The sequence below is a fragment of the Pomacea canaliculata genome, linkage group LG4, assembly GCF_003073045.1.
Source record: "Pomacea canaliculata isolate SZHN2017 linkage group LG4, ASM307304v1, whole genome shotgun sequence".
In the NCBI taxonomy this organism is placed as follows: Eukaryota; Metazoa; Mollusca; class Gastropoda; order Architaenioglossa; family Ampullariidae; genus Pomacea; species Pomacea canaliculata.
Window position 1 is genome coordinate 12,887,241 of NC_037593.1, and position 26,308 is coordinate 12,913,548.

General features: G+C 39.5%; 1 protein-coding gene across 2 annotated transcripts; it reads right to left on the reverse strand.

Moving 5' to 3' along the window:
* Positions 1-6,891: 6,891 nt before the first annotated feature.
* Positions 6,892-21,932, reverse strand: LOC112562560 (C-type lectin domain family 4 member F-like). 2 transcript variants are annotated; one of them, XM_025235857.1, is made up of 12 exons: positions 21,669-21,932; positions 14,535-14,662; positions 13,606-13,700; positions 13,185-13,277; positions 12,675-12,729; positions 12,045-12,247; positions 11,823-11,952; positions 11,491-11,618; positions 9,259-10,399; positions 8,781-8,960; positions 7,908-8,045; positions 6,892-7,562 (listed from the first exon to the last, which is right to left on the reverse strand). In XM_025235857.1, the coding sequence occupies exons 5-12, from the start codon at positions 12,706-12,708 to the stop codon at positions 7,432-7,434; spliced, it is 2,085 nt and encodes a 694-aa protein (XP_025091642.1). In that variant the 5' UTR covers positions 12,709-12,729; positions 13,185-13,277; positions 13,606-13,700; positions 14,535-14,662; positions 21,669-21,932; the 3' UTR covers positions 6,892-7,431. The 2 variants fall into 2 exon arrangements, with proteins under 2 accessions (XP_025091642.1, XP_025091643.1); XM_025235858.1 differs by lacking the exons at positions 13,185-13,277; positions 13,606-13,700.
* Between the last annotated feature and the right edge of the window lie 4,376 nt (positions 21,933-26,308).

A 26,308-nucleotide genomic window follows, 5' to 3' on the forward strand; every position in this document is an offset into this window, starting at 1 on the left:
ATATATTGTGTGACTTCAGATATATCCCTGCCAAAGCAGCAAAAATCATCAGGTGTTCCATAGTGCTGTCATAATTTCTAACTGAATGGTCACAACATTTATTATTCAATTTGACTTTGGCTGAATAGCAGCATCCGCCTCAACCAGTTGGTCAACACTTTGAGCAGCCGGCATTACCAATTCATTTTCCATCTGTTTTTCCATGTAGTATTTGTTACCTCAGCCTGCGCCAGATTTATTTTGATTTCCATCAATTGCGATTCTTTTTTAACATGATCAAGTTCACTGTCCAGGAGATACAAAGTTTTTCTTTCTTTAATCTTTGTTGTGGATTCTTTTGTATCATCAGGTATTTTGTTTTCTTCAGATGACTCAGTTGACGGATGGAATACTGGCTGCTTGGTACATCACCTGCTTGTTATCTTGCTTGTTATTCTTTGTGATGCAAAGTAACTATAAAAAGCAGTAATGTTGATATTTACTACATGCTGCTGGTGGGATTGTGAAGGACATGTTTTTCTCTTTAGAGCTAATATTTAGCACTTTTCACTGGACCCAGGTATAGCTATTTCAGAACTTGATAACATGCAACTGGTAAAGAATGTAGACACTGCACATCCATGTCACTCAGATGCTGATCAGTGTCTACTGGAATCTAAACTGTAGAACACTGGTACTGTAACATGTATTAGACTTGTAGTTAAAACTGGTTAAATGTCCAAATTGACTGTGGATGTAAAGACAAACCTGCTGTGTACATCTCCCAAATTATGTCATAGTCTGTGTTTGGCACTTGAATTAAACAATTTATAATTTTAAGCCAGCTTTGGAAGTAAAGTACAAAAACATTGGCGCTTTTCCTTAATATTTTATGTTTTGTTCAAACTTACCATCAGGAATATCTATGTGATATAAAGTACATTTTAAAATTTCCCATTTGAAAACATTGTCTGAAATGTTCAATTCTTTCTTGCTTGTTATGCAAGAAAATAATACATATGCATATACTTCTAACAAAAGCATTTCCATTATTGAATTAGAAGATGGAACTGGGGTGTTCTACATAAGTACATATATTGCACCTCCTACATATGTCAATATTATTTTATTACTCTCCCCTATCATAAAAGACTTCTTGAGGAACCAGTGTAAATGATTCACCACCTGTCACAAAAACTAAATGAGAAATGTACCTAGTCATTTTAAATAAATGTATTTCGGATGGAAATATTTATTTTTTAAACCGGCTGTTGTGTGCTGACTATATCGGCTTTGCATTTGCATTCTCTCGGTATCTAGATCTTTTTCTGCGGATGACACAGACGTGTAAAAAATAAGTCTACACAGGTAAACAAAATGACTAACCTTCGATGTTTATGCCGGCCATCAGTTGTCTGCAATCATCTAAAATATTTATCACTTTCTCTGTTTATCACGGGTGTTTCTGGTGGTTGCCCGCCCGTTGGTGGATGTTTTTGACGACTGCGAGATGAAATTGTGGAATATTTTAAATTGTTTCATTTCTTTCTTATTTCATCTTTTTCTTTTTCTGGTAAAGCCTCTTCTTCTCCCTGGTAACCTCCTCGATTAAGACTAATAATTCGCTGTCGCACATCTCTCCTTCGTTTCAGCCATGGTGTGCAGACGAATTTCGCGGCTCAGCACCATCGCTGTAGCGCAGTTTTCATTGGTGGAATATACGGTTGGCAAGGCCGCTCACCGGACGAATTTATTTATATCACTGACCTCGACCGCCGCGCTGACCTGACCCGGTTCTCAGCTAAGCAAGGGGCTGAGCTCGCTCATGCAACAGGATTGAGACCGCGAACTTAGCCAAGACGAAAAGCGAGTTAAGGAAGGCATCTTAAGACGAAAAGTTAAGACCGCCTATGCACCGGAGCCCTGGGGTCTCAAACTCGGGGCCCGCGGGCAAACTTCGGCCCGCGGGCCAAAAGTTTCCGGCCCGCACCTCAATATCAAAGTTTCATGCTAGTGCGGCCCGAGTTTGATACTGCTCAGCAGGGGAAACATATTGAAGAGATTTTTTGAGTTGAGAGCCGAAGTGAAAGCCTTCATGGAGAAAGATGCGGTTGCTGTTCCTGTGCTAAGTGATCCAAAATGGCTCATGGACTTAGCTTTTTTGGTTGATATGACACATGAACTTAACGTACTGAACAAGAAGCTACAAGGTCAGGGGCAACTTGTCAGTGCTGCCTATGACAACGTGAGAGCATTCTCTACAAAACTTATGTTATGGAAAGCCCACCTTTCTCGGACAAACCTTTGCCATTTCCCAGCATGCAAGGCACTCATGGATGCAGCACACCGTTCAGTGGTGAAGAGTATGTGGATGTCATTTTGAAGCTACAGGAGGAATTCGATCACAGATTTGCAGACTTCAAGACGCACAGAACCACATTTCAAATTTTTGCGGACCCTTCTCCTTTGATGTGCAAGATGCTCCTCCTGTGCTTCAAATGGAGCTCATTGACCTGCAGTGCAACTCTGAACTCAAAGCCAAGTTCAGGGAGGTGAGTGGAAAAGCAGACAAGCTCGGGCAATTTTTGAGAGTATTGGCCCTAGCTTCCCTGAGCTTTCCCGAATGTTCAAGCGGACCATGTGTCTTTTTGGGAGCACATACTTGTGCGAAAAGCTCTTCTCTACCTTGAACTTCAATATGTCCAAGTACAGATCCAGACTTACTGATGAGCATCTTCAAGCCGTACTGAGGGTCTCAACTGCTTCCTCCTTAAGCCAAATGTGGCTCGGCTATGCGAGAGTAAGCGCTGCCAGACCTCTAGCAGCAAGAAGTAGGCAGAAGAAGCCATGTTCAAAACAGTTTATGTTCAATGTTCCATTCATGTTCAGAAAGTTAAATGTTAAAGAAATGCTAATACAGACATTTGAATCTGAATAATAATAATTACATTTCTCTGTCAGCAACTATATTTTCGTCAGTCTTCTATATCTGCTGTATTATTATTATATTTTCATTTTCAATTTATTTATTACTGATTGATTTATTTTTTCTTATGAATATGTGAATTTATTTTTATTTTTTAACACAAAAATAAGATGAAAAAATAAGACATTTCATAACATTGGAATGCTTTTGTAAGAGCTTTTCTTGTGGAAAACCTGATGCGGCCCAGCCTCATCCAGACTCTGCCTCCAGTGCCCCCCGGGTAAATTGAGTTTGAGACCCCTGATGTAGATAGAAGGAAGATTAAACCAGGACTAGGTAGACACGTTAGGCCGCGAACATCTGACACTTAACAAAGATCACAAGTGATTCAGAGGAAATTTCTCTTTTCACAGATTGAACTCCTACATATATGTTATAATCTTAGTGATATAAATGTTTACTCATAGCTTAGATCGTAAAGAAAAAGATAATAATATCAATTGGAAGAAACAAATGCAATCAAGAAAATGAAATGCAGCTAAGAAATTATCATCTGGTTAAAACACAGTCCCTCAGTCTTACTAGACAAGTCGACAACACTGCGATCTTACCAAGAAATCTCCCAGTCTGTCTTGGTTATCTATTTTTCTAGAGAAGGTCTGCTTCCATTTGTCCTGGCCTTTAAAAAAGACATTTCTTAATATTCTTAAAACGTACACATATCAGGAGTTTCCATTTAAAATGCACAGCTTCTTAGCAACTTTCACACCTGTTCTTTCTCTTCTCTCATCTCCCGTCGTCTGCTTTCTTCCAAAAATTTTCACTCTCTTCCAAACTAAAATTACGTCATAAAATGACGTCGTGTTCTGACGCTAAACACGACGCAACCAAAAACACACTCCGATACTGGTAAGGGCAATAATCTTTGACAAACAAAAGACAGGGGCAACAACCCCCTGTTCCTAATAGACTGGTCCGTGACATTAAGATCAGAAACACTAGATCACTGCAGGTGGACCAGTAAAGGTGCCTACCATGACAGATGCCGTCCCTGCCCTGGTGTAGCTGCTGTCCCCGGCATCTCCAGTCAGGTTAGGGTATCGCTCTAAATAAGTTAACATATTTTTCTTCTTGTTATTACTATTATTAGTAGTGGTCCTGTAGGACATTTATTTGTAGTCCCAAAATATACCGTGGGATATCTCGCAGTGTGCAAAATGTTGAAATGTTGAATTGAAGTAAAAAGCAAATAGACTGAAAGTAAATTGACCATTAGCACATTGTAACATTTGATACAGCGGTTATGCCCTAAATCTTTACATTTGGGAGGGTCAGAATTAACGGCTGTTGTCTTCAGTCTTTGCTTTGTCTCTGTCGATGTTGTACATGTCGCCACTCGGAGTCTTCGGAGATGTACAGATTACTTGAGAGGAGATGGTGTGTACTGTGATTGCTTTGTATTATAATTATTTTGGGGGTTCCACGCGCTGCCTCAAATCAGCTTTCTGAACAGACTTCTTCACTATCGCATTTTGTTGCTCGCAGTCCTTTCAAACCCAAACCCCTGACATGATTCATGAGCAGATTTTCCCGTCTTTAATGTCTGTTGATGTGTCTTTCTCTCCAGCTGCTTGTTGATATGTTTTGTTTCTGTCAGTATGTGTGTTATGTACATTTAGTGTCTGTTTGAATGCGTGCTGCAACTGTTTTCTTTTCCAAAATCCTTTGGGTTTCTTTCCATGTCCCTAGTACAGCTGTTTGGGAGCATTTCTGGGAGTGTCCAGCAATAGTCAGCCAGCATGGTAGTGGACAACTATCCCCGGTATCTTCTTTTGATTATTGCAAAATCTTGATGAAAACGTTCGCCATACTCATCACTAACCATATCACAGTTCTGAGGAAAGAAATCCAGATGAGAATGAAGTAAGTGGATCTTTAGAGTTTTGTAGTTTTCTGTCATAACATTCTCGAGTAAGTTGGTAGACACCATGCGAAAAGCATTCCGTGCCTGTTTCTCATCACCCTGCAGCAAGTTGTTCAATCCGCCATCTTTGAAGAGCTTTCCAATCTGTGGATCCACAAAGACTCCGTCTTCAATCTTTGCCTCGCTGAGTTGAGGGAAGTTTTGATGCAGGTACCAGAAATGCGGCGAAGTTTGGTCCATGGCTTCCACAAAGTTCTTCATTAAACCAAGTTTGATGTGAAGTCGTGCTATAGCAGGGTTTTGTGAGCCTCGACCTGAGCTGGGTGCTGAATATTCTTCTCTCTAACTTGTTACATTTTGTCTGCAAGTCCATTCCTTCCGCAAGTAGTGTAATTCCTTTTGCTAAGCTATCCCACTCACACAAAAACACAAGTATTTGTATATTTCTGCTGTAGTCCCGTTTAAATGACAATTATCTTCAAATCAGGGAGGACTGTGTTCAGGTCCGTTACTTGCGCGATTTTGTCCTGACTGACGAGTCATGTTCTCAGACGGAGTTTGTTTGTCAGGTAGATGTTGTCGCGTGTCGTGATTCCTTCCTTTCTGTCAGCGCCTGGGGACGCTCCTGTTCCAGTAGACAGCTCACATCAGACGACGGTTGACGACTGTTTTTTTGTACAGTTTGCGGGGGAAAGGTCAAGGCCTTCTCCTGCTGACCGTAGCCGTGCCTTACGTCACGCTCTTGCTACGTCACGTGACGTCGGCTTGAGTGCTGTGCGCTGTATGAGAGCGAGCGGTTTCGTGACCAGGCTGGTCATAGATGTGTATTTGTACTAGGATGGTTTTAGAAACTGAGAAATGTTTGGAGTGCCGCATGTTGATTGGATGAATTGTTTTTTCTACAGGCTTCCATTTGTTTCTTCTACACGTGTTACGTATTCTCCGTGTTCTACGTATGCCACATTGTTCTTCATAATCGTGATCTCGCTGGACGTTTTCTGCTCCTCATCTGTGTCGTCGTCGTCTTTTGCGTGACTGTCCGCCATTGTGTCGACCCTACGCCATCATCGCCTCGCAAGCGCGACGCTGCTGTGCCAGTGTACGGCCTAGCCATCGGGGGGAGCACCTAGGGTGGAGGCCGACGAGCAGAGACTCCGTGACCAAGGTCTACCCGGACGAGAGAAGTGAGGTCAGCTGGACAGCTGGTCCAGAGGGAGAGGGGGTGGCACCGCTGGTTCTGTGAACACCTTGAGCGGACACTTGACTGCTGTGTCGCAGTACACTTTGTATTTTTTCTGCTGTTTGCGAATTTTCTTTGTATTTTCTTTGCGGGGAGGCAGTCCCCAGTTTGACGAGTACTCGTAGGTGTATTTTTTATCCGTTTTTTTTTTTTTTTTTTTGTTTTTGTGGGGGTGTGAGTGTACGTGTATTGGTGTTTATATTTTTATTAAACTGCGTGTTTGTATCGTTTTTCCCGTCTTTGTCGTGGTTTGTGCCGTGCACGCGTTCGAGAGGTAAGTCGCTGACTGCTTCCGGCCGAGTGTCTGTGCGTGTCTGGCCAGCTGTGTGAGTGGCTGTGCGCGTGCTTCCGGCGACGCTGGGGGTGGAACGCGACAGATGTCAAGGACTTACAAAAATAGTCTAGAATCCAGGTGTGAACATTTTTAAAGGCTTGACTCTTCGCATCGGTTTGAAAGTACAGTGTCCCTGAATTAATTTAACACTCTCGGGGTGGATGACATGTGGCTGACACTAGAGAAGTAATTTCTGTCGTGGTAACTTGTTCTCTCGAAGCTGATGTCTGTCAGTCCACAAGCTAGACTGAACCTTGGACTGGAAAACTGTTCATGGAGTCAGGAGCAGCTTATCTTGTTTATGTAATGCATCAAGGGAACGAATTACTTTCACTTATCAACCTCTACGTGCACTAGACGACCTTGAACTTATTATTAAACTGTCATGACAACGCTCTCAGCTCTACCTGTAAACCTCGCTAACTGAAGTATAATAACGACAAACAGTCATTTCTATGAAGAACTGAAGCTCACGACAGAGGTTGACACTCATTGGTAGGACAGACACAGGTGTCATCTTCATTTGTGATACAGGGACATTAGTAACATAACAACTGGTATGAAATGCGTTTATTGATATATATTTAATAATATTTACAAACATACACGAATAAAACGTACAGTGTTATTTGATGCTCAGATAAGTAGAAGCTCGCGAATGCATCAGTATACATCCTCAACACCAGAACGTAGTTTTTTACAGAAAGAACAGTTTTCATTTAGATACTTTCTTCTGTATCAGTCTGCAAGCAAAATTCTCATTTTATAATTTAACCATTTGAGGTTAGGGTTACAAACGCCCTCAAGTCAGGCTGGCGTAACGGTGCACCTCAGTGGGGTTAAAATGGTGGAAACTGTGGTCTTTAAATCCCTGATGTAACCTCAGAAGTAGATAGTAGTCATTTAAATGTGGGTGAATAACCTTATTCCCAATTGGAAAGACAAGTCGGTAGATATCATAAAAAGACATTTCACACTCAAATAACCAGTAATAACTCATCCTAATAACGATTAACTGGGGTTCCGCCTCATAAACATCGACCTCGTCCATATGATGAAGACTTGGCAACGTAAAGGGTCTGATGAACAATCGTGACATCTGTATTTGTGACCGCTTTCTGTTGATGCGGATGTTTATATGTGACGATGATGTTTATAGCTAGAGAACGAAAGAATAATATTAATACAAATTTGGAGAAATATGAAGAGAAGATTGGAGACTTATTTACACAGTGGATGTTTGAATAACTATTCTTCAAGCTACTTGTGTCGAGATTCAGTTTGATCGTTGGGTTTTACTCTCGTAAAACATAATCTCGCCCCGTAACTGACCTTAGTCAGTCATCTTCCATTCAGGTATTTGCGAAATAATACGTCACCAGACAGGAATGTCCGTATTTCTCCTATAAATCGTACTGACAAAGATAACCCATTTGGTAAGAGCAACGATAGTCGCACATTACAAACTTTAGTTTAGTGACGGATAGTGCAATACAGTTCTCACTTTCATCACTGTCACTAGGCTGACCTGTTTCCCATAATTTAAAGGAAGACGACAGAGGAGTTCCGTCACTCCAGCGGTAGTCTCCCTCAATCTCAAGGTCGTTTCCTCCCAACCAAATGTCGATGTCGCGAGATAATCCTGTGTAATAAAAATAAATCACATAGTCTAATATAAGGTGCAGTAAAAAGATAACGGTTGCTTTTACTTTACATCTACACTCATGAAGAAAACTACAAGTACAAACATTCAAATCTCGACTGTAAGTAACATGAAGTCTACACATCTTGTACTGTCCACGGTCCATCGAGTATATTTCTTGTAGACATAGCGAGTGCTTCCCTCCATGTGTGTCGTGTGTGTGGAAGTAGTCCTCCACTTTGTTAATTAGAAGAGAGAAAATTAATGTACTAAATAAACCTCCTTCTCAGAGTGGAACTGGACAGTAAAAGAAATCTGAGTACATAAATTTTGTTAGTACGCCTGCTTTAAATGACATACACAGCCTTCAGTGTTTGAACTTCTGTAGATACCTGTATACTACACAACACAGACCACAACATTTCTCTATTCCCAAATGAATCCAAAGTTCAGTCTGCAGAACATTAGTCACTAGATTTACATTGGACAAAAAAAGCAAAATCCTCGTTATCATTCACTCTGTGTGTTTGCTTACATATTAATATACTGTGTAACTGGTGTTTCACTTCTGTGAGCAGTATAGCAGTGAAATGGCTGACTGTAAATCGCGAGAGTTTAATAGCACATGAACGTTAACTGACAAAACTGATAATTGCAACCGACAGAGTAAAAACTAATTATCATATTATGACACACATACCTCACTGTCACTGTACCTGAAGACTAACAACTTACCTGATTGTTTGATAGCAAAGCGCACTCGCTCCTCGTCTAAGACCGGAGACTTGATGTCATACAGGTGAGCGCCGTCTGCCTCGCAGTTGACTTTTGCAGTAACGTAGTCCACCTGTCTCGTTGAAAGCTTCAAGCAGGTTCTCTGGTACCACACGTAGCCCGTTTTCAAAAGACATTCACCTGGAAGTAGAGATTGAAAGTGAGGTGAACACTGTTGTTATACAAACGACACAGCGATGTGACTGGTTGGTTGGGAAAACATTATCAGTATTCATTGACGCTGTGACGATGATAGCGATGGTGTTGGTGGAAGTGATGATGATTACTATTATTATCATTGTAATGGTGATTGGTAATATTAAAGACAGTGGTTTCGATCAAGCTATAATGGAGTAAAAATATGGTTGTTTTTATACAAATAAACACTTTTCTAGAACTGTTCTTTATAAGAGTACTTAAGATAAAACAAAATAAGTGCCTTTTGGCGTCGCCTTATAAATCGCTGACATGTATGAACGAATGGCTTCCAGTGATTTGTTTGTATTCGTCTCAAGTCTGTTCAACGTATTGTGGATGGTTGACAGTTTCTTCTCGAGTTTCAACACCCGAAGCTTAGTTTTCGATGTCAGGTTTGTCAATGTCTGGACATTGCTGGTCAACGTAGTTCTGAGATCTGATGTTATTTGTTGCAGACCAGAAAGTCCTGTCTTCCCTTCAGCTGCAAGTTCTGTAATTTGCTTTTCAAGTTGTGATTGGTGTTTGTCAGTTGCCTCGGAGATTTCTTCTGTCCTCTTTTGCAAATCTTTAACCTGGTCAGAAGCTTTGGTTAGTTTTAATTCAATGCCTCCATCTTTGTCAAGTCTAGTGACAATGTTTTCCACTTGATATGAGAAGTTAGTTTGGTTTAACTGCAGTTCCTTTGATGTCTCCATCAGACGCTCATTAAGCTCATTAAAGGATTCTACAGCTTTAGAAATGTTAGTATCCAGCTGTAAATGTACTTTCTGGAGATGTTCCACGGATTTGTTGATGTTTGCCTCTAGTCTTCTGTCAGCAGTAAAACTCGCATTGTTAAGGTCGACCAAGTCCTTGTTTAACTTCATTTCCAGCTGTAAAAGTTTGTCAGAAACTGTAGTCAGTAGCTGCTGCTGACTAACATTACAAGACTCCATAACTTTAGAGGCGTTAGAATCCATCTGAAGCTGAAAGTTCCACAGTTTGTGGTTCGTTTCTGTCTCTAGCTGGACTCGAGCGTCTGTAGTCGTGTTCCTCATGTTCTCGATGCCTTTCAGCATGTCCACTTGTAACGTCTCCACCTTTGTGATGTAAGTGTCCAGCTGGTCACACCTGGCTTGTCGCTGAACCAGGTAAGCCATCGCTTGAGTTAAGTTTCCCAAAGACATCTTGTCGTCAGTCGTGACCTCGACCATTCTGTCTGTGTGGACAGGTATTGTGGCGCACGACCTTAGCGGCGACTGGTCGTCAAGACAACAGAAATCGGGGGCTCTGCAGTCCAGCTGACAGCAGTAGTCACCAGAGTCCGCCGTGTCGGCAGGTACATCCAGGTAAAAGTACTCATCATTAAACCCGTCACTGCTTAGTGTTCGACCTGCGGGATCCTGTGAAAGGAAAAGGAGTGAATTGTGATTTGAATAATGGGTAAGTAACATCGGAGGCTTCTTCACATGAGCGCTTGTACACACACACATCCATAACTCTCATTATCTCCATGTCACTCACTCGCTCATTCAAATTTGAAAAATCTACAACGAACAATCCTGTTATTAATGGTGAAATTGTGTTTTTTAATGATCTTATTTATCATTTAGTATATAAAAAAGGACATCCCTGTACGATCGCACACACACGTTTTCTTATTGTTCCTTTGAATCCCACTTCCCCAACTGACTCTCACTCACTCATGTTTGAAAACTTTTTATACGTTTCCATGGTTACTGCGATACAGTACAAGTGGAATCATCTGTAACACACGGACACACGAGCTGTAATCAGAAAACACGCTCTCGTCCACTAAACACACGCGCTGTCGCGTGTCGCTTGCTGCAGATGTGCGAGGTGCGTAAGTGATTGTGGATGGAGATCTCTGTATATATATGTATGTATGTGGGGCGGGGAAAGACTTGTGTGCTGAGTTTCTGTGATGGGGATTTTGATCTTTAAAGTGATGATTTGAGTCGTCAGCCGCGCATTGCATCAGTGGTCTGGGAGGCGGATAAGCTTTGTTGTTGTAGTCAACACTCGGAATCGCGCAAGACCACGTGGAAACCAGTAGTTTGTATAAGGGGAATGTCTGAATGTTTGTGTATGTTCAGTAATATTTTCCTATTAGTGGAGCGGCTCTCATCCGTTTGCTTTACTTCATAATTTTATGTCATGGTTGTTTTCTTTTTCTTTCCTTGTGAGTTGGTGGGTCGCACGTTATGACCACGAATAAACATAAGTTTTGTGGTGCACGTGGTTTTGCATCCACTGAGGAGTGATTGGCTTCGTTGCTGTCGTCGGGCGTGTGAAAGTTTGTCTGTGTGTTTGCAAGTGTGCCTGTGGGAGAGCAAGTCCCGCGATGTCCGATCGCGCTACGCGACACACACACATATATAATTATTCACTCTGTTTGTGTCATGTATTCTCTCTCATTTTGTTTTCCTCAAGTATGAAAAATCTTCGCCACATGTCATGTCGCTGTATTTACCTTCCACACTGCTGACACAGGCGGGAAGCCCAAAGTTGTAAACGTGCCACACATCAGACGAATAGAGTTTGTGTCTGACAAGGCATTCTTCATCACCAATAACTTTCCGTCTGCTGATCTAGGAGGCTCTTGATCATAAGAGAATAGAACAACATTTTAAAAAATCAATCAGCGAAGTACTAATTCAAACATTCAGGACCCTGCAGTCATTACCGACATCCTCTGATGCTGTTGGTTAGAATAGTACCAGGTGGTAATCTTCCCCATTTTCCATCCATCAACCCATCCAACAATTATTTGTACTTTTTATCATCTATTGTTTTGGTTCATACCTTTAATAATCAGTCTGATGTTGTGTGTGATCTTGTCCTCAGCTTGGACCTCCACTCGGTATCTCCCCAGGTCATCTGACGTCAGATTGGTCAAGGTGACTCTTCCGTTATTGTGAACGGTCAAACGTTTCTGAATAATCAACAAAAAAGATTCTGTTTGTAAGGTCTGAGTCAATCAATCAATCAATCAATCAATCAATCAATCAATCAATGTCTAGTTACCTCAAACATTCCTGTGGCGGGTACCGAGGAGCTGGCCAGAGATTCTCTCCCGAGAAACACAAACACGTGAAGAACGGTAACCTCGTCATCTGCTTCGTACAGCGTCAGGTTACTTCCCTTGCATTTGTGAAATATTCTTGTACCTGCTTCTTCTGTCTCAAACAGTTGTACGCCTTTTCCTCTCAAGCTGGGAGTCAAAAAAACTGAAAAAGGGAAATTCTGAGAAATTTGTATTACGGATACTGCATCAAAATTGTAACGGACAACTGCGTAGTAGAGGGGATGGGGGAAGGTTGACATCCGGTGTTGACGGTTTGTTTTTAGAAAATGCTTGCGACGCAATTCAGCGAAGACCACGTGCGGGCCAGGCAGTGCTGACACCTGGTCTAGAGGGACTGGGGTGGGTATATTTAAGCCCGACCATGAGTGGTCAAGGAGGCGGCTGAGAGTAATTTGGTGGATTTGGAGAAATTTATGGACGACTTCGAAATTTTAAATAGACAAAAATTAAATACTTACTGCATTTTAAAATTCACTAAATATCTAGTTCTGAACCAGTTCAAGTGACAAACATTTATTACATCGAATGTAAGTGAAGAATTCATTCAAGATAAAATTATAAATACTTACCAAAAATAAAAACGAGGAGAGGTCTCATCGCCATTCCTGCTGCCAGGTGATTGGTCTGTGGTTGGGTGGATGAACAGACAAAACATTTACTGCGAATTTACTTTCAGCCAAAAATATCTGGATGCATTTTATTTTGTAAGCCATAGTGAGAAAACTATGGAAGTCTTTGTCATTCTTTGCATCTGTAGCAGGAGCCTTTGACTGGGGCAGCCTGTACCGCTGACAGAGCTTTGATCCGCCACCCTGCACCGCCTTCCCTTTCTAATAATCCCCGTCATCCTCATCATCATCATTTATGAAGGAGAAATAGAGATGGAAAGAGAAAAGATTTAGAAAGCATGTTCGATCACACAATTCCTTAAACAGACTGTTTGATGTTGGGGCTTCTCTTCGAATGTCAATGGGTAAAACACAACTGGTGGACACAGTTATACCTAGAGATAAGCATGTACCTCTCTGTCTCTATGTGCCAGCCTGTCATAACACGTTAAAACAAGAATCATAACATACCTTCCTCTGTCAGCTTGTCACTAAAGTGAATTGTCTTGCAGTCTCTTGTTAGTGAGAACCAAGCTTCAGATGTCTTCTTGTGCCACGTGATGCCTAGACACGTATACAAATGTTCACTGTTCTGTGCCGCGGTGATTGCAGCTTAAGTACCTGTTGCCACATCTGTGGGCTTATCTCCAGAGTCTGTAATTTGTTTTCTTTATAATTACTACTGTGTGCAACAGTGCAGCCTGTCTTTTTTTAGAAAGCAAGCTCGTTCACACTGTTGCTTAAACAGACTGTTTGACGTTTGGGATTCTCTTTGAATGTCAATGGGTAAAACACAACTGGTTTACAAAGTTATTACTAGAGATAAGCATGTACCTATGTAATCCTCTCTGTCTCTATGTGCAAGCTTGTTAAACACCGAATCATAACATACCTTCCTCTGTCAGCTTGTCACTAAAGTGAGTTGTCTCGCAGTCTTCTTGTTTGTGAGAACCAAGCTTCCAGATGTCTTCTTGTGCCACGTGATGCCTAGACATGTATAGACATGTACACTGTTCTGTGCCGCGGTGATTGCAGCTTAAGTACCTGTTACCACATCTCCTGAGTACAAAAGCAGCCTTGTCTGTAAGAATTTGCTTTTCTTATAATTCCTACTCGGTGAAACAGTGCAGCCTGTCTTCAATTGTATGTACTGGCTTGTAAAGAAAACTTTGGGACTATGATACAAATAGAAGAGGGAGACAGAGATGTACATTAATAGATCAATAGATGATAGAAATGAAAATTAATTAGTAAACAAAAGTAAACAATAACAAACATAATGTTTCGTACCATACTAAAGTTTTCTTGAAAAAGCCTGTATCTAAACATTCTAAAAGTCAGTTGAACAAGATGGTCGATGTTGGTGTTAGTAGGACCGGCCATGGCTCTATGTTCTATTTGGTCGAAGTGTTCTACCAGTAGGTTCAGTAATAGGGCTAACTGTGGGACTCTTTTCTTAATTATATGAAAAGCAGGTTTGGTGTACTGTCTGTCTCTAGTGGCAGTCTGTACTTCCTCTCTTGAAGCTTCAGAGTCCCACTTCCACCGTCATTCTGGTCTGTACTGCTGTTTTATCTTAACACCTTAGGGACATACTTTGATGAGAAAAACTTTTGCCTAAACAACATAATCTGCAGTTTATATACCTAAACTAATCCACAGGAATACGCCTGACGCAGTGAGAGAGTTGAAGGCGAGAACCCGGGTGGTTATTGCCACTGATGTGAGTTGAGATGATAGCATCAATGTACACACAGGGTGCGGACAGAAACAGACAAAAGTATACCTGGAAACACAGACTAAACTTTAAATATAACATACCGTCCTGTGTCAGTTGAAAACCTGTCAGAAGAGCAATTTGAAACTTTGCTTCTCCTCCTTTTCTCGTCTCAACCTTTTTGTTTCTCGAGGTCTAGTCGTCCAGATGCTTCTTTGGGCTGCAGTGTTGTCTAGAAGATAATCACCTCACACATTAAATATATATCATCGGGGGTGAGCGATGATCATGGTCGAGGTAGGACGCGTCTGTACCTCGGTGTAAAAGAATGCATTTATTTACCTAAACAAAATCTTCTTATGGCCTGTGTTGGTGGATCAGCACATCTGGGATACAAGTCTGTAGATTGTGTCTAAGAAAATCCCATGGATAATATTGTTTCAGTGACATTATTGTAAAAAAAAAGTAGAAGCTGGGTGAAGACAGTGAAATTGGCGGCGAATTGTGATCACCTCAGTAGAGCGCTGCAGAGCAGTGTGGGGTTACCCTGTGGGGTTTCTTACTCCTGTGGTTTAAAATTATTTGTTTGTACGAAAGACTAATGGGTCCAAAAAAGATAAACGATGATAAAAAGAAAACAGGTAACCAGTCCTAACGAAAGTATTGTGAACACGTCTGCTCAGAAAACTGGAGAATTCGAAGGAAGAGAGAGAAGACAACGAGAGAGGGCAAACAGTGTCAGTCAACATGTCGATCTCAGTCGAGTGACCGACAAACCCTCCTGACCCAAGTTTTCCCCGCTGCCAACATCACAAACAGTGAAATAGCAGACCGACTGGGGAAGTTACAAAGAGTTACAGAAGTTTTGTGCAAGCAAGTGGAGGACGGACATCGCTCACTGAAAGAACATATAGACAACAAAATTGAGTTCCTGTCGAGTACTATCTTCGATCTAAGGAAAGAAAATGATGATTTAAAAAAAATAATAGAAGATCTTCAAATGCAAATGTTAGAAATGAAAGAAGAAATCACTGGGCTAACCTCACTGACAAAAGAGCAGCAAGAAGAAATAAACAATCTAGAACAATACTCGCGAAGAGACTCTGTGAGGATACATGGCCTCCCGGATAATGGAAGGGAGGAAACAAGTTGGGATTGTGAGCAAAAATTCCTTAAAGTTGTCAACATTACTCTTGGTCTGCCAGACATCAACACTCACAAGATCTCAGCGCTGCATAGAGTGGGGAGACTCCAGCATGGCAAACCGAGACCGGTGATAGTAAAATTTGTCTCCAGGAAAGACAAGGAACAAGTCATCAAAGCGCGCTGCAGATTGAAGGGATCAGGAATCGTAATATCAGAGGACCGAACACATTTAAACATCCAAAGACTTAATCGTCTCAAACAACAAGAAGGAGTGGTTGACGCATGGTCGGCAGCAGGAGGTAGGCTGTTTGCAAAACTTCGAGATTCCAGTGTGGTAGAAATAAAAAGTGGAGACACGAGTCCCATAGACAGGAAGCTAACTGAGTTACACAACGAACAAAGAAGTCAACACCAAAGGAGGAGCGAGGGCAACCCGCAACGCTTTCCTCAGGATACCCTTCAGAGGCAGCATGTTCACCGGCCGCAAATTCATCAGCAGCCGACCCATAAAGAAAAAGTTCAGCGGGGACTATCAACACCTCCCTCTCAGCTCTCAAGATCCAGCCATTCTACCCCAACTACACCTACATCAGCCGGAAGCAGGTTCGCCCCAACCAGATCAACAAACCGTGAATGAAGTGACTGAGGTGTGCAGGGATGAGCAAGTGTGTATATAAAGGATATTACTTGTGCAAAAACAATTCTATTTCTCAACACCAGCTTACTGGTAAGTGCATCAACATTAATGTGCACACCCTTGAGATACGCCTTCAGATTTCCTCTGATTCCCTTTCCTTGCTTCCAATGATATATGGTTAAAAATGTGGCTATTCCTTGTGAAATATTCTACTGGGGAAGGTATGCACACACCCAGACACATATAACGATTAATTGTTAAAATTTGTCCAACCAATGTTGTAGACATGATTTGTAAAAACGCATGTACTCAAACCTGAAGCTATTTGTATTAGATTCTTCCAATATTTAGAAATTTCCACCACCAGTGCCAGCAAACATGATCACCGCCTATGGCAATTAACGGTGACTATGATAAGATATGCCAACCCAATAATAAGGAACTGTCTGTTTATTGTGCTTGTTTGTTTATTTTTTGTTTATATTTTTTGCTATGTTTTTTGTGCTTTTTGTCTGAGTTCTTGTCAAGCTGGTTTTTTGTCGTGCCTGGGCTTGCCCCACATATGTCTTTATGGGTATGCTTTTTTATTATAAGTTTACTCACTAATATTCATATTTCATCCTTGTTGCATTATATGCTGTCACTTTTTGGTAAATATATTTAGCCACTGCTGTATACTGTATTATTTTACACCTTCTAATCATAATATGAATTTTAGAGCAGGTTTTGCAGAAACAGTTAGTAGAGGCAGAACAAAAAAGTACAAAAAGGGAGCTTATATTGGTTTAAGTACCTATTAGTTCTAGCTGCTGCTAATTGTACCTTTCTATTCATTCCAATATGAGTACAGACTTACAACTCACTTTTGCATCAATGAATTGTCAGGGACTAGGGGACATGCGAAAAAGGAGAGATGTGTTTCATTATTTACGGAATAAGTCTTATTCAATCTACCTGTTACAGGACACACATTTCGAACATAAACAGGAAAAATGATTGCCGCAGAATGGGGTCACTCCTGCATATTTGCATCATTTACTTCTTCCTCCAGGGGGGTAGCAATTCTATTTAATAATAACTTTGAATTTTCAATTAAAAAGTCTATAAAGATAATGGAGGAAATTATGTGATGGCAGTGATAAAAACATTAGAGAAAGAGTTTTTAATTGGTAGTGTTTATGGGCCAAATAAAGACGACCAAAATTCTACTCTCAGTTAGAAGAATATGTTAAACAGATAGGAGTAGAAAATATTGTTATTGGAGGAGATTGGAACATTGTTTTGAACTTTCAACTTGACTGTCATAATTACAAACATAAAATAATATTAAAGGGCAAGAACAAGTTGATAAGATGATGACAAACATGGATCTAGTAGACATATGCGTGAACTAAACCCAGAAGCACTAAGATATACTTGGCGTAGGAAAAGACCATTCCAACAGAGTAGATTAGATTTTTTCCTTATGTCAGATTCACTCTCAAATTTGGTCATGGATGCAAATATTACTCGGGCTACCGTACGGACCATTCACTGATTACTTTGTCATTAGCTACAGAACAAGAGGAAAGGAGATTTAATCTATGGAAGCTAAACTCTTCACATCTGAAGGACAAAGACTATCTAACCCAAATAAACACTGTCATTAAAGAAGTGACAGAAGAGTACTCAGTGTTCCCATATGACAGGGAGAATTTAGCAAATATTCACCCAATGGAAATACAGTTTGTAGTGTCTGATCAAACATTTCTAGATACTATGCTAATGAAAATTAGAATGAAAACAATGACCTACTCTAGCAAGAAAAAGAAAAAATAATGATAAAGAAAAATATTAGAAAAAGAAATTACACGGTTAGAATTAAAGATAAGTTAAAAGAAGAAGAAGTCCTTGAACTTGAAAAGAATAAAAGTGAACTCATTAGTTTAAGAGAAAAAAGAATGGAGGGTGTACTGATTCGCTCCAGGGCAAAGTGGATAGCAGATGGAGAGAAAGTAAGTAATTATTTCTGTTCACTGGAAAAACGTAATTATGTAAGTAAGCAAATTCGGAAATTACAGAAGCAAAATGGGGAAAGTATTAGAAAAAACTGAAGAAATAAGAGCAGAAGTGCGAGAATTTTTTTCCAACCTGTACGCAGAGAGAGCTGTTCAGGACTTTAGCTTTACTAATATCCAAGAAGATATACCAAAACTTACACAACTTGAACTCAATTTGTTGGATGGAAATATCACTTTAGAAGAAGCGAGCCAGGCAGTTAAAAATATGGGTAATGGGAAAAGCCCAGGGAGTGATGGATTCACTGTGGAATTCTTTAAGGTCTTTTGGAAACAACTTGGACCTTTCATTGTTAGATCTTTAAATGAAGGTTTTAGTAAGGGTGAATTATCCTCTACACAAAAAGAAGGTGTAATCATATGCATTCCCAAAGTAGATAAACCTAGAGACCAAATTAAAAACTGGAGACCAATTACTTTACTAAATGTGGTATATAAGATTGGCTCAACATGCATTGCAAACAGAATGAAAAAGTTTTATCATCCCTAATTCATGAAGACCAATCTGGTTTTGTCCGCGGGAGATACTTAGGGGATAATGTTAGGCTGATATACGATTTGATTGAACATTTGGATAAAAATAAAGAACCTGGTTTGTTGGTATGTCTTGATTTTGAAAAAGCGTTCGATAGTATCAGCTGGAGCTTCATGCTGAAAGTTTTGAATTTTTTTGGTTTTAGTTCACAGTTTTGTAAGTGGATAAGCACTTTCTACACAAATATCAAGTCTAGTGTGTCAGTTAATGGCACATTGTCTGAATGGTTCTATGTTAGAAGAGGATGCCGTCAGGGGGACCCAATTTCGCCTTATATATTCATCTTATGTGTAGAAATTCTAGCTATTATGATTAGAAAAAATACATACATAAAAGGTATAAAAATCCAAAATAGCGAAACTAAAATTGTACAATATGCAGATGACACAGAATTGACTTTAGAGGGTGATAGACAGTCTTTTGAAGAATCAATGAATACATTAAAATTGTTCGAAAAAATATCTGGTTTAGTTCTGAACACTGAAAAATCAAGTGCAATATGGCTGGGAAGCAAAGCAAATTCAACAGCTAAGTATTTACCCATTTACAGATGCAGTGGAACCCAGGAGAGTTCAAAATTCTTGGTATTTGGTTTACTAATAATCTAAAAGCATGTATAAAGTTAAATTATGATAGTAAGCTAGCCGAAATTAGAACATTGTACAAGATTTGGCTGAAAAGACAGTTAACTCCATTAGGAAGAGTAGCAATACTCAAGTCCTTAATCTTGTCAAAGTTAACACACTTGTGGTTATTGCTGCCAAATCCCCCAGATCATATTGTTAACAACATTCAAAAATCTATATTTCAGTTTGTGTGGGGTGGAAAAAAGGATAAAATTAGCAGAAAAGTGTCTATTAAAAAAGTATATAAGGGGGGGATTGACATACTGATGTTAGAACTTATATGAATGCCTTAAAACTAACATGGTTGCGGAACATAAAGAAAACCAGTCATAGCTGGAAAATGATTATTATGTCCTCACATAAAATGTTAAATTACCTAGACAAACTTGGCCCAGCAGTTGGCTCTTTTGTAACTGTAAATAGTTTCTGGACGGATGTTTTAAAAAGCGTATGAGATATTTGGAGAAAGTGTTGTGTGTAACATATTGAAGAGATTATATCAGAGCCTATTTTTTGTAACAATAAAATTAAGATTGGGAATAAACCATTTCTGTATAGAAGTTGGGTAGACAAAGGATATATTTAATTAAACACTTGCTGGATGAAAGAGGTAATTTTTTATCATGTCAAGATGTTAAAAGGATATATGATGTAAACATTAATTTTGTCTCTCTAAATGGTTGCATAGATGCCATAAAGGAATATATGCATCAAGACAGAGAGAATGCAACTGATCCATCACCGCTTGCCTATGATACAAATAAAACTCTTAGTGTAATTCAATCTGTACAGAAAGGTGCAAGACTGTACTATGATAACATGGTAACTAATACACATGTGCCTAACTGTTGCTCAAAATGGATACAAGACTAAATAGAAATGTAGATTGGCACATTATCTTCAGGAAAGTAGCCAAGATTAAAGATATTAAATTAAAATGGCTCCAAATCAGAGTCTTGCATAGAATACTGGGGACAAAAATAGCTTTATTTAATATGGGTCTAGAAATTGATGATTTTTGTAATCACTGTAGAAGTGAAAAAGAAAACATTCAGCATATTTTTTGGAAATGTAAATGTGTTCAAGATTTCTGGCAAAACTTTCAAAATTATGTGTCAAATAAATGTGGGATTATGACAAGGATGATATTATGTGAACACCTGGTTTTATTTGGATGCAGTAATAACTTTAAGACAGACGATGTACTGGATTTAATCTTACTACTTGCTAAATTATACATATACTCTTGCAGATTCAAAAAAACCACACCTCAGTTGCAACCATTCATTCAGATACTGCAATATAGATATAAAATTGAAATTTTTAATGCTCGCCTGGAAATGAAAGAAGAAAAAGTTGTACAACTTTGGCTACCTTATATGAAACTTGTTGACCAAAACTTAAGCAGTGACTAGACTTTCATACATGTTGATATACACTACCTTATATGTCTTTTATATTGTTATATATGGTATGGTGCAATGGAGTGAATGGCTTAAACATAGAATATGCCATATGATTAATAGGTAAATGAAGAATAAATGTTTATATATTCAAAAAATAAATAAAATAATGTGTAAACAATAATAAGGAGAAAAATAAATGTTTATATATGTGAAATAGAAAGCTAGTTGTTAGATACTAGATAGTATATTGAAATTACTTTAAATCAGAGTTCTGCACAAAATGTTGGGGAAAAAAAATGCCTGGCACTATTTAATGTTTGTGATATTGTTATGTATGCTCGTTATAATTCAAGGAATATGATTTTGATGATTTTGTCATGTAAATGTAATGTGTTAATGTAAAATAAATGTTAAAAAAAAAAAAAAAAAAAAAAAAAAAAAAAGTGAGAAGAAGCAGACTTAATGCCATTCCTGCCGCCAGGCGATGGGTCTGTGGTCTTGAGGATAGAAAGAAAACATTTACTTACATGTTTTTATTGTCAAAGACTGGGAACAGTTTGATTTGTAGATCACAGTAAAAAATTTAGATCGCTTTGCCAACCTTTGAATTTCATGCACTTAATACGTAGAAATGTAATACTGGAAATATGTGTGTGTGTGTGCGCTCGCACGCGCCTGTGCTCGTCAACAACTGGTAGAGAATGTTATTCTAATTGTTCATCCTTCTCTTCACCGTTATGCAGCGCACAGGCACGCAAATTCAGTCAAAGAAAAGGGAAGATTCAATTACAAACTTAGGCATAAGAAATTATTGAAGAAATCTTAACATACCTTTCTCTGTCAGCTTGCTATAAAAAAGAATTGTTTTGAAAATTGTTTCCTTCCTGTTGTAGTCTCAGTCTTAGATGTCCTCCTTGTCTAGTGGAAGCTTTTCTGTGCAAGGACCAAGCTGCCGGAAGCTTGACTGCGACACACTGATGTCTGGAAGTGTAGGAGCCAGAGAACTTCCAAATATATACACGGCGTTGTACCAGGATGTTTACAGTTTACACAAACTTATATCTGCGAGCTAATCTTTTGAGTAAACAGTGGAACAGCAAGCTTGTTCACAACTTTTCTTTCTTTCCTTCCGTCCTTGTGAAACAGTGCTGCCTGTCTTTGACATCCCGTGTTGCGTATTTTAAGAAAAGAAACATGTGTCTTTGCTCTTTATTCAGGTAGACACAAGTGAGACAGACTGATAGCTACATTGGAAACACCCCGGGTAACCTGCCGGACCAAAGCCCGGATGAAGGAGGAGGGTTGGGCGTGGGACTATCAACCCCACCCTGTTATCCCATGCTACACAGACCGCAAATTCACATCATGTAAGAGCCTTTAAATAAACGGTTAAAACTTATGTTTAGTTTTTCTGTTTTGCTCCATGATTGCTGCTTCTGTAAAACATTTTAACACTAAAGACTGACAGTCCTTGCGTGTTGTTAGGAGCATCCAGAGCTCAATGTGTTTTTCCTGGACGGTCACGTGACCAGCAATAAGTTGTTACACGGGTACAATACAGCCACCAGGGTTAGTGTTTTTTCGTTATCAGAGAGTGAAGTAGTCCTTGCTTCAAGCTTCAAGGTCTGCTTACGTTCGTCTTGGCTTTTAAAAAAGACATTTTTTTTTAATTCATAAAACGTAAACATCTCAGGAGTTTCCATTTAAAATGCACAGCTTCTTGGCAAGTGTGTGGTAAACTGTGTCGGCGGCTCTGTATCTGTAGGTGTGATGGTTTTATGAGGATGTTGTTAGAGTTTGGGAGTCTGTGGTGAGAGTTGTAACGGATAAGTACTTAGTAGAGGGGGTTAGGAGGGAAGATCGACAACCGTGGTTGATCTGATTTAGCGTAGTGGGCTGGAAGTTGTTTGCCCTTGAGCAAATGACGTAAACTGAGACGTCAAAAATAAGGTGACGTAAAATATAGAGGAAAATAACGTTAGAAAAAACAAAAAAAACAAAACAAAAACGGAAAGCAGAGAGCTAACGGCGGAACAGAGTTGGAGCTGGTGGATTTTATCGGGACTTTCTCGCTACTGCTGCGACAGCAGAATAAGGATTACGGAAAGTAATACCGTGGGTAAACTACAGGTGGATGTACTTCACAGGTCGTGAGTCACTGTAGTCCGTGTCCGCACCGTGGGGGAGCTCTGTGGCTTGGGCATCCCGCAGTACAGTTTCTTGGTGGGGCCAAGAAACTAAACACAGGCGTAAGCGAGAAAACAACGGTCCCAGAACGGGAAAACTTGGTGCAAGACTGGTGCACCGACCTCCATCTGTCGCCTGGAAGGGACAGTTCTTAACAGCCTGAGAGTAAGCGCCGGTGGAGGAAAGGTTTCCTCCCGGCCTTCAGCTAACCTATCATCATCCTGCCAAACACCTAGGAGGCGGCCGCATGCGCAAGACCGAGACGTTCCGCTTGTAAACTGTTGGTACAGTAAAAACCATTTATTTTTAATAATAAATAGACTTCGTGGAAAGAAGATCAGTGGGACTAAATTAGAATAGAGGACTTGGGAGGGTCTCAAAGACTTTAATATAAAAAGGTTAATGATTCATCAAGAACGAACATTTTTTTTTATTCTTCATCAGTGACAATATTTATGAGAGTCGATTTTATTGTTAACTTTAATAGTACGTTGGATGAAGGATAATATATTGGTAATATATCTTGTGTGACGGATGAAGGAGTGAATCTATGAGTGTTGATACTTTGCCTTTGTTTCATTTGACATTGTATTTGAATTGAATAATTATTCGTGCCTCTAAGAAGGTACGCCCACCCTCAAGCGATCAGGATATTTTGGTTTGTGGAAAGAATGCGCGTGTCTGTGGATGGTCCATGACAAGAGTGAAGATTTCTTTTATTTACGTTTGCCGGCCGATCGCCATAAGGATGTTTTTGTCTTTTCAGATTTTCTTTATCACATGGTTAAAATATATAATGATAATGCATGAGTAGGAATCTTTGTGTGTGTGTGTGTGTGGATATCGTCTTAGGTGTTATGTATTGACACGCATGCATATTTGTGAATGTAGTTTTTTGTGCATGTTTATAGAAGTTAGTTTATATTGATGTTATTATTGAATTATATTCTAAGATGTGTAATTATATTGACAGATACTGAAGCCCTTGCTGGAGCTATGATGAAGCACTAAAATATCAAATAAAATCGCTTGCTTCTTCCCTCCCTTTCGATCTGGCTTGCATTCGTACTATCAACACATGTCGTGCATAAAATATTCAATATACTTTAATTTTAAAGGTTTTTATACTTTCTTACTTGAAGCTTCCAATTTGTATCTTTTTCCTCCCTCCACTGCTTGTGTGCATTGTGCCATTGTATCTATCGCTGTGCGGGCGCCTGTATGGATGAATTAAAGTAGGAATGTTATGACCGTGCTCGTTTTGGAATGTTAGAGCTGTCACGTGTACTGACCAGGATTGATAGAAAGAAAGAAATAAATAGTAGAAGGACAAACTGACAAACGGAGAAACAAAGGGACGAGCTGGTGACTCTGGAGTTCATGGTAATATACGTTGATTGTGGTAGGTATGCTTAGTTGGCTTTACTTTTTTTTAAACCATTGCAACGGTATAGCGAGTAGAGAGATCATGAAAGCTTGTAGTAGCACTTATATTTTCCTTCTAGTTTTCTATTTTTTCTTTATTTATCTACTCTATTTTTTCTTTTTTTTTCTCTTTTATGGATGAGCACATGGTACAAACTGAAGTCCTTACCAACTGGCTTCTCATGAACGGTGGAGTCACAAACAGGTCGTCAGGTTCCTATCGTTCAGTAAGTCTATCTATTAAATGTTAGTGTGAAGGCTGACTTAAAATCCTTCATTCACACCCAGGGAGCATACTTCATTAACAGTCTATTTTCATTAACAGTCTATTTAAATCTGTTCTCATGCGAATCCTTCATGAAAAGGGTGACTGCAATTCAGCGATGAGATCGTCCAACCTATGGTGTTGAGCGACATGATCAAAGCAGACCATTGTAGCCTCTTGAAGAGCAAAGGTCCCTGGGTACCGACCAGGATGACAACAATATTCGCACAGAATCCATGTTGACCTCTTGCCGTGTATTGTTACATCTCATGGCCAATGTTAACTGGTCACAGAGATGTAAGGTAGTAAGAATTGTGAACACACCTCCATCAAAAATTTGTTCATTCTTTCTTTTAAACGCGTTTCATTCAGAAGGAAGAATACAACCGTGTTATCGATATTTATCTTTCCTCCAGCTACAATAACATAAGAAGAAATAAGCACACACATTACAGTAAACTTTATATTTACGTATAAGACTGCAAACTGACATTTACAGAGCTACATGGTATCCACACATCAGCTGAAAGCTTCACGTGCGAATGATGAGGACAATGAAAGTAAGTAAGATACTGCAGTAGACGTTTGATAAAGTGTGATATTGGTTGTACACGTGTGTTTGTGTGTGTATCTGCACGCATGTGGAGAGAATCTTCTTTGAATCACTGTGTTATGTAGAGTTTCTTGAAAAGTTTGGTTTCACAGAATTTCACTGGCTGTGTATGCAAGGCGTTAAGATCACGTGGGTAAAACTGTAAACCTCGCTAACTGAAGTATAATAACGACAAACAGTCATTTCTATGAACGACTGAAGCTCACGGCAGAGGTTGACACTCGATCATTGCTAGGACAAACACAGGTGTCATCTTCATTTGTAACACAGTGACATTAGTTACCTAGCAACTGGTATGAAATGCGTTTATTGATATATATTTAATAATATTTACAAACATACACGAATAAAACGTACAGTGTTATTTGATGCTCAGATAAGTAGAAGCTCGTTACTGCATCAGTATGCACCTCTGTTCAATGTTACAACACCAACACGCGTTTTTTGTTTTTTTTACAGAAATAACAGTTTTCACTTAGATACTTTCTTCTGTATCACTCTACAAGCAAAATTCTCATTTTATAATTTAACCATTTGAGGTTAGAGTTACAAACGCCCTCAAGTCAGGCTGGCGTAACGGTGCATTTCATCCTCAGTGGGGTTAAAATGGTGGAAACTGTGGTCTTTAAATCACTTATGTAACCTCAGTAGCTGATTGTAGTTATTTAAATGTGGGTGAATAACTTTATTCCCTGTTGAAAAGACAAGTCGGTAGATATCATCAAAAGACATTTCCCACTCAAATAACCAATAATAACTCATCCTAATAACGATTAACTGGGGTTGCGCCTGATAAACATGACCTCGTCCATATGATGAAGACTTGGCAACGTGAAAGGGTGTGATGAACAAATCGTGACAACTATATTTGTGACCGCTTTCTGTTGATGGGATGTTTATATGTGACGATGATGTTTATAGCTAGAGAACGAAAGAATAATGTTAATACAAATTTGGAGAAATATGAAGAGAAAGATTGGA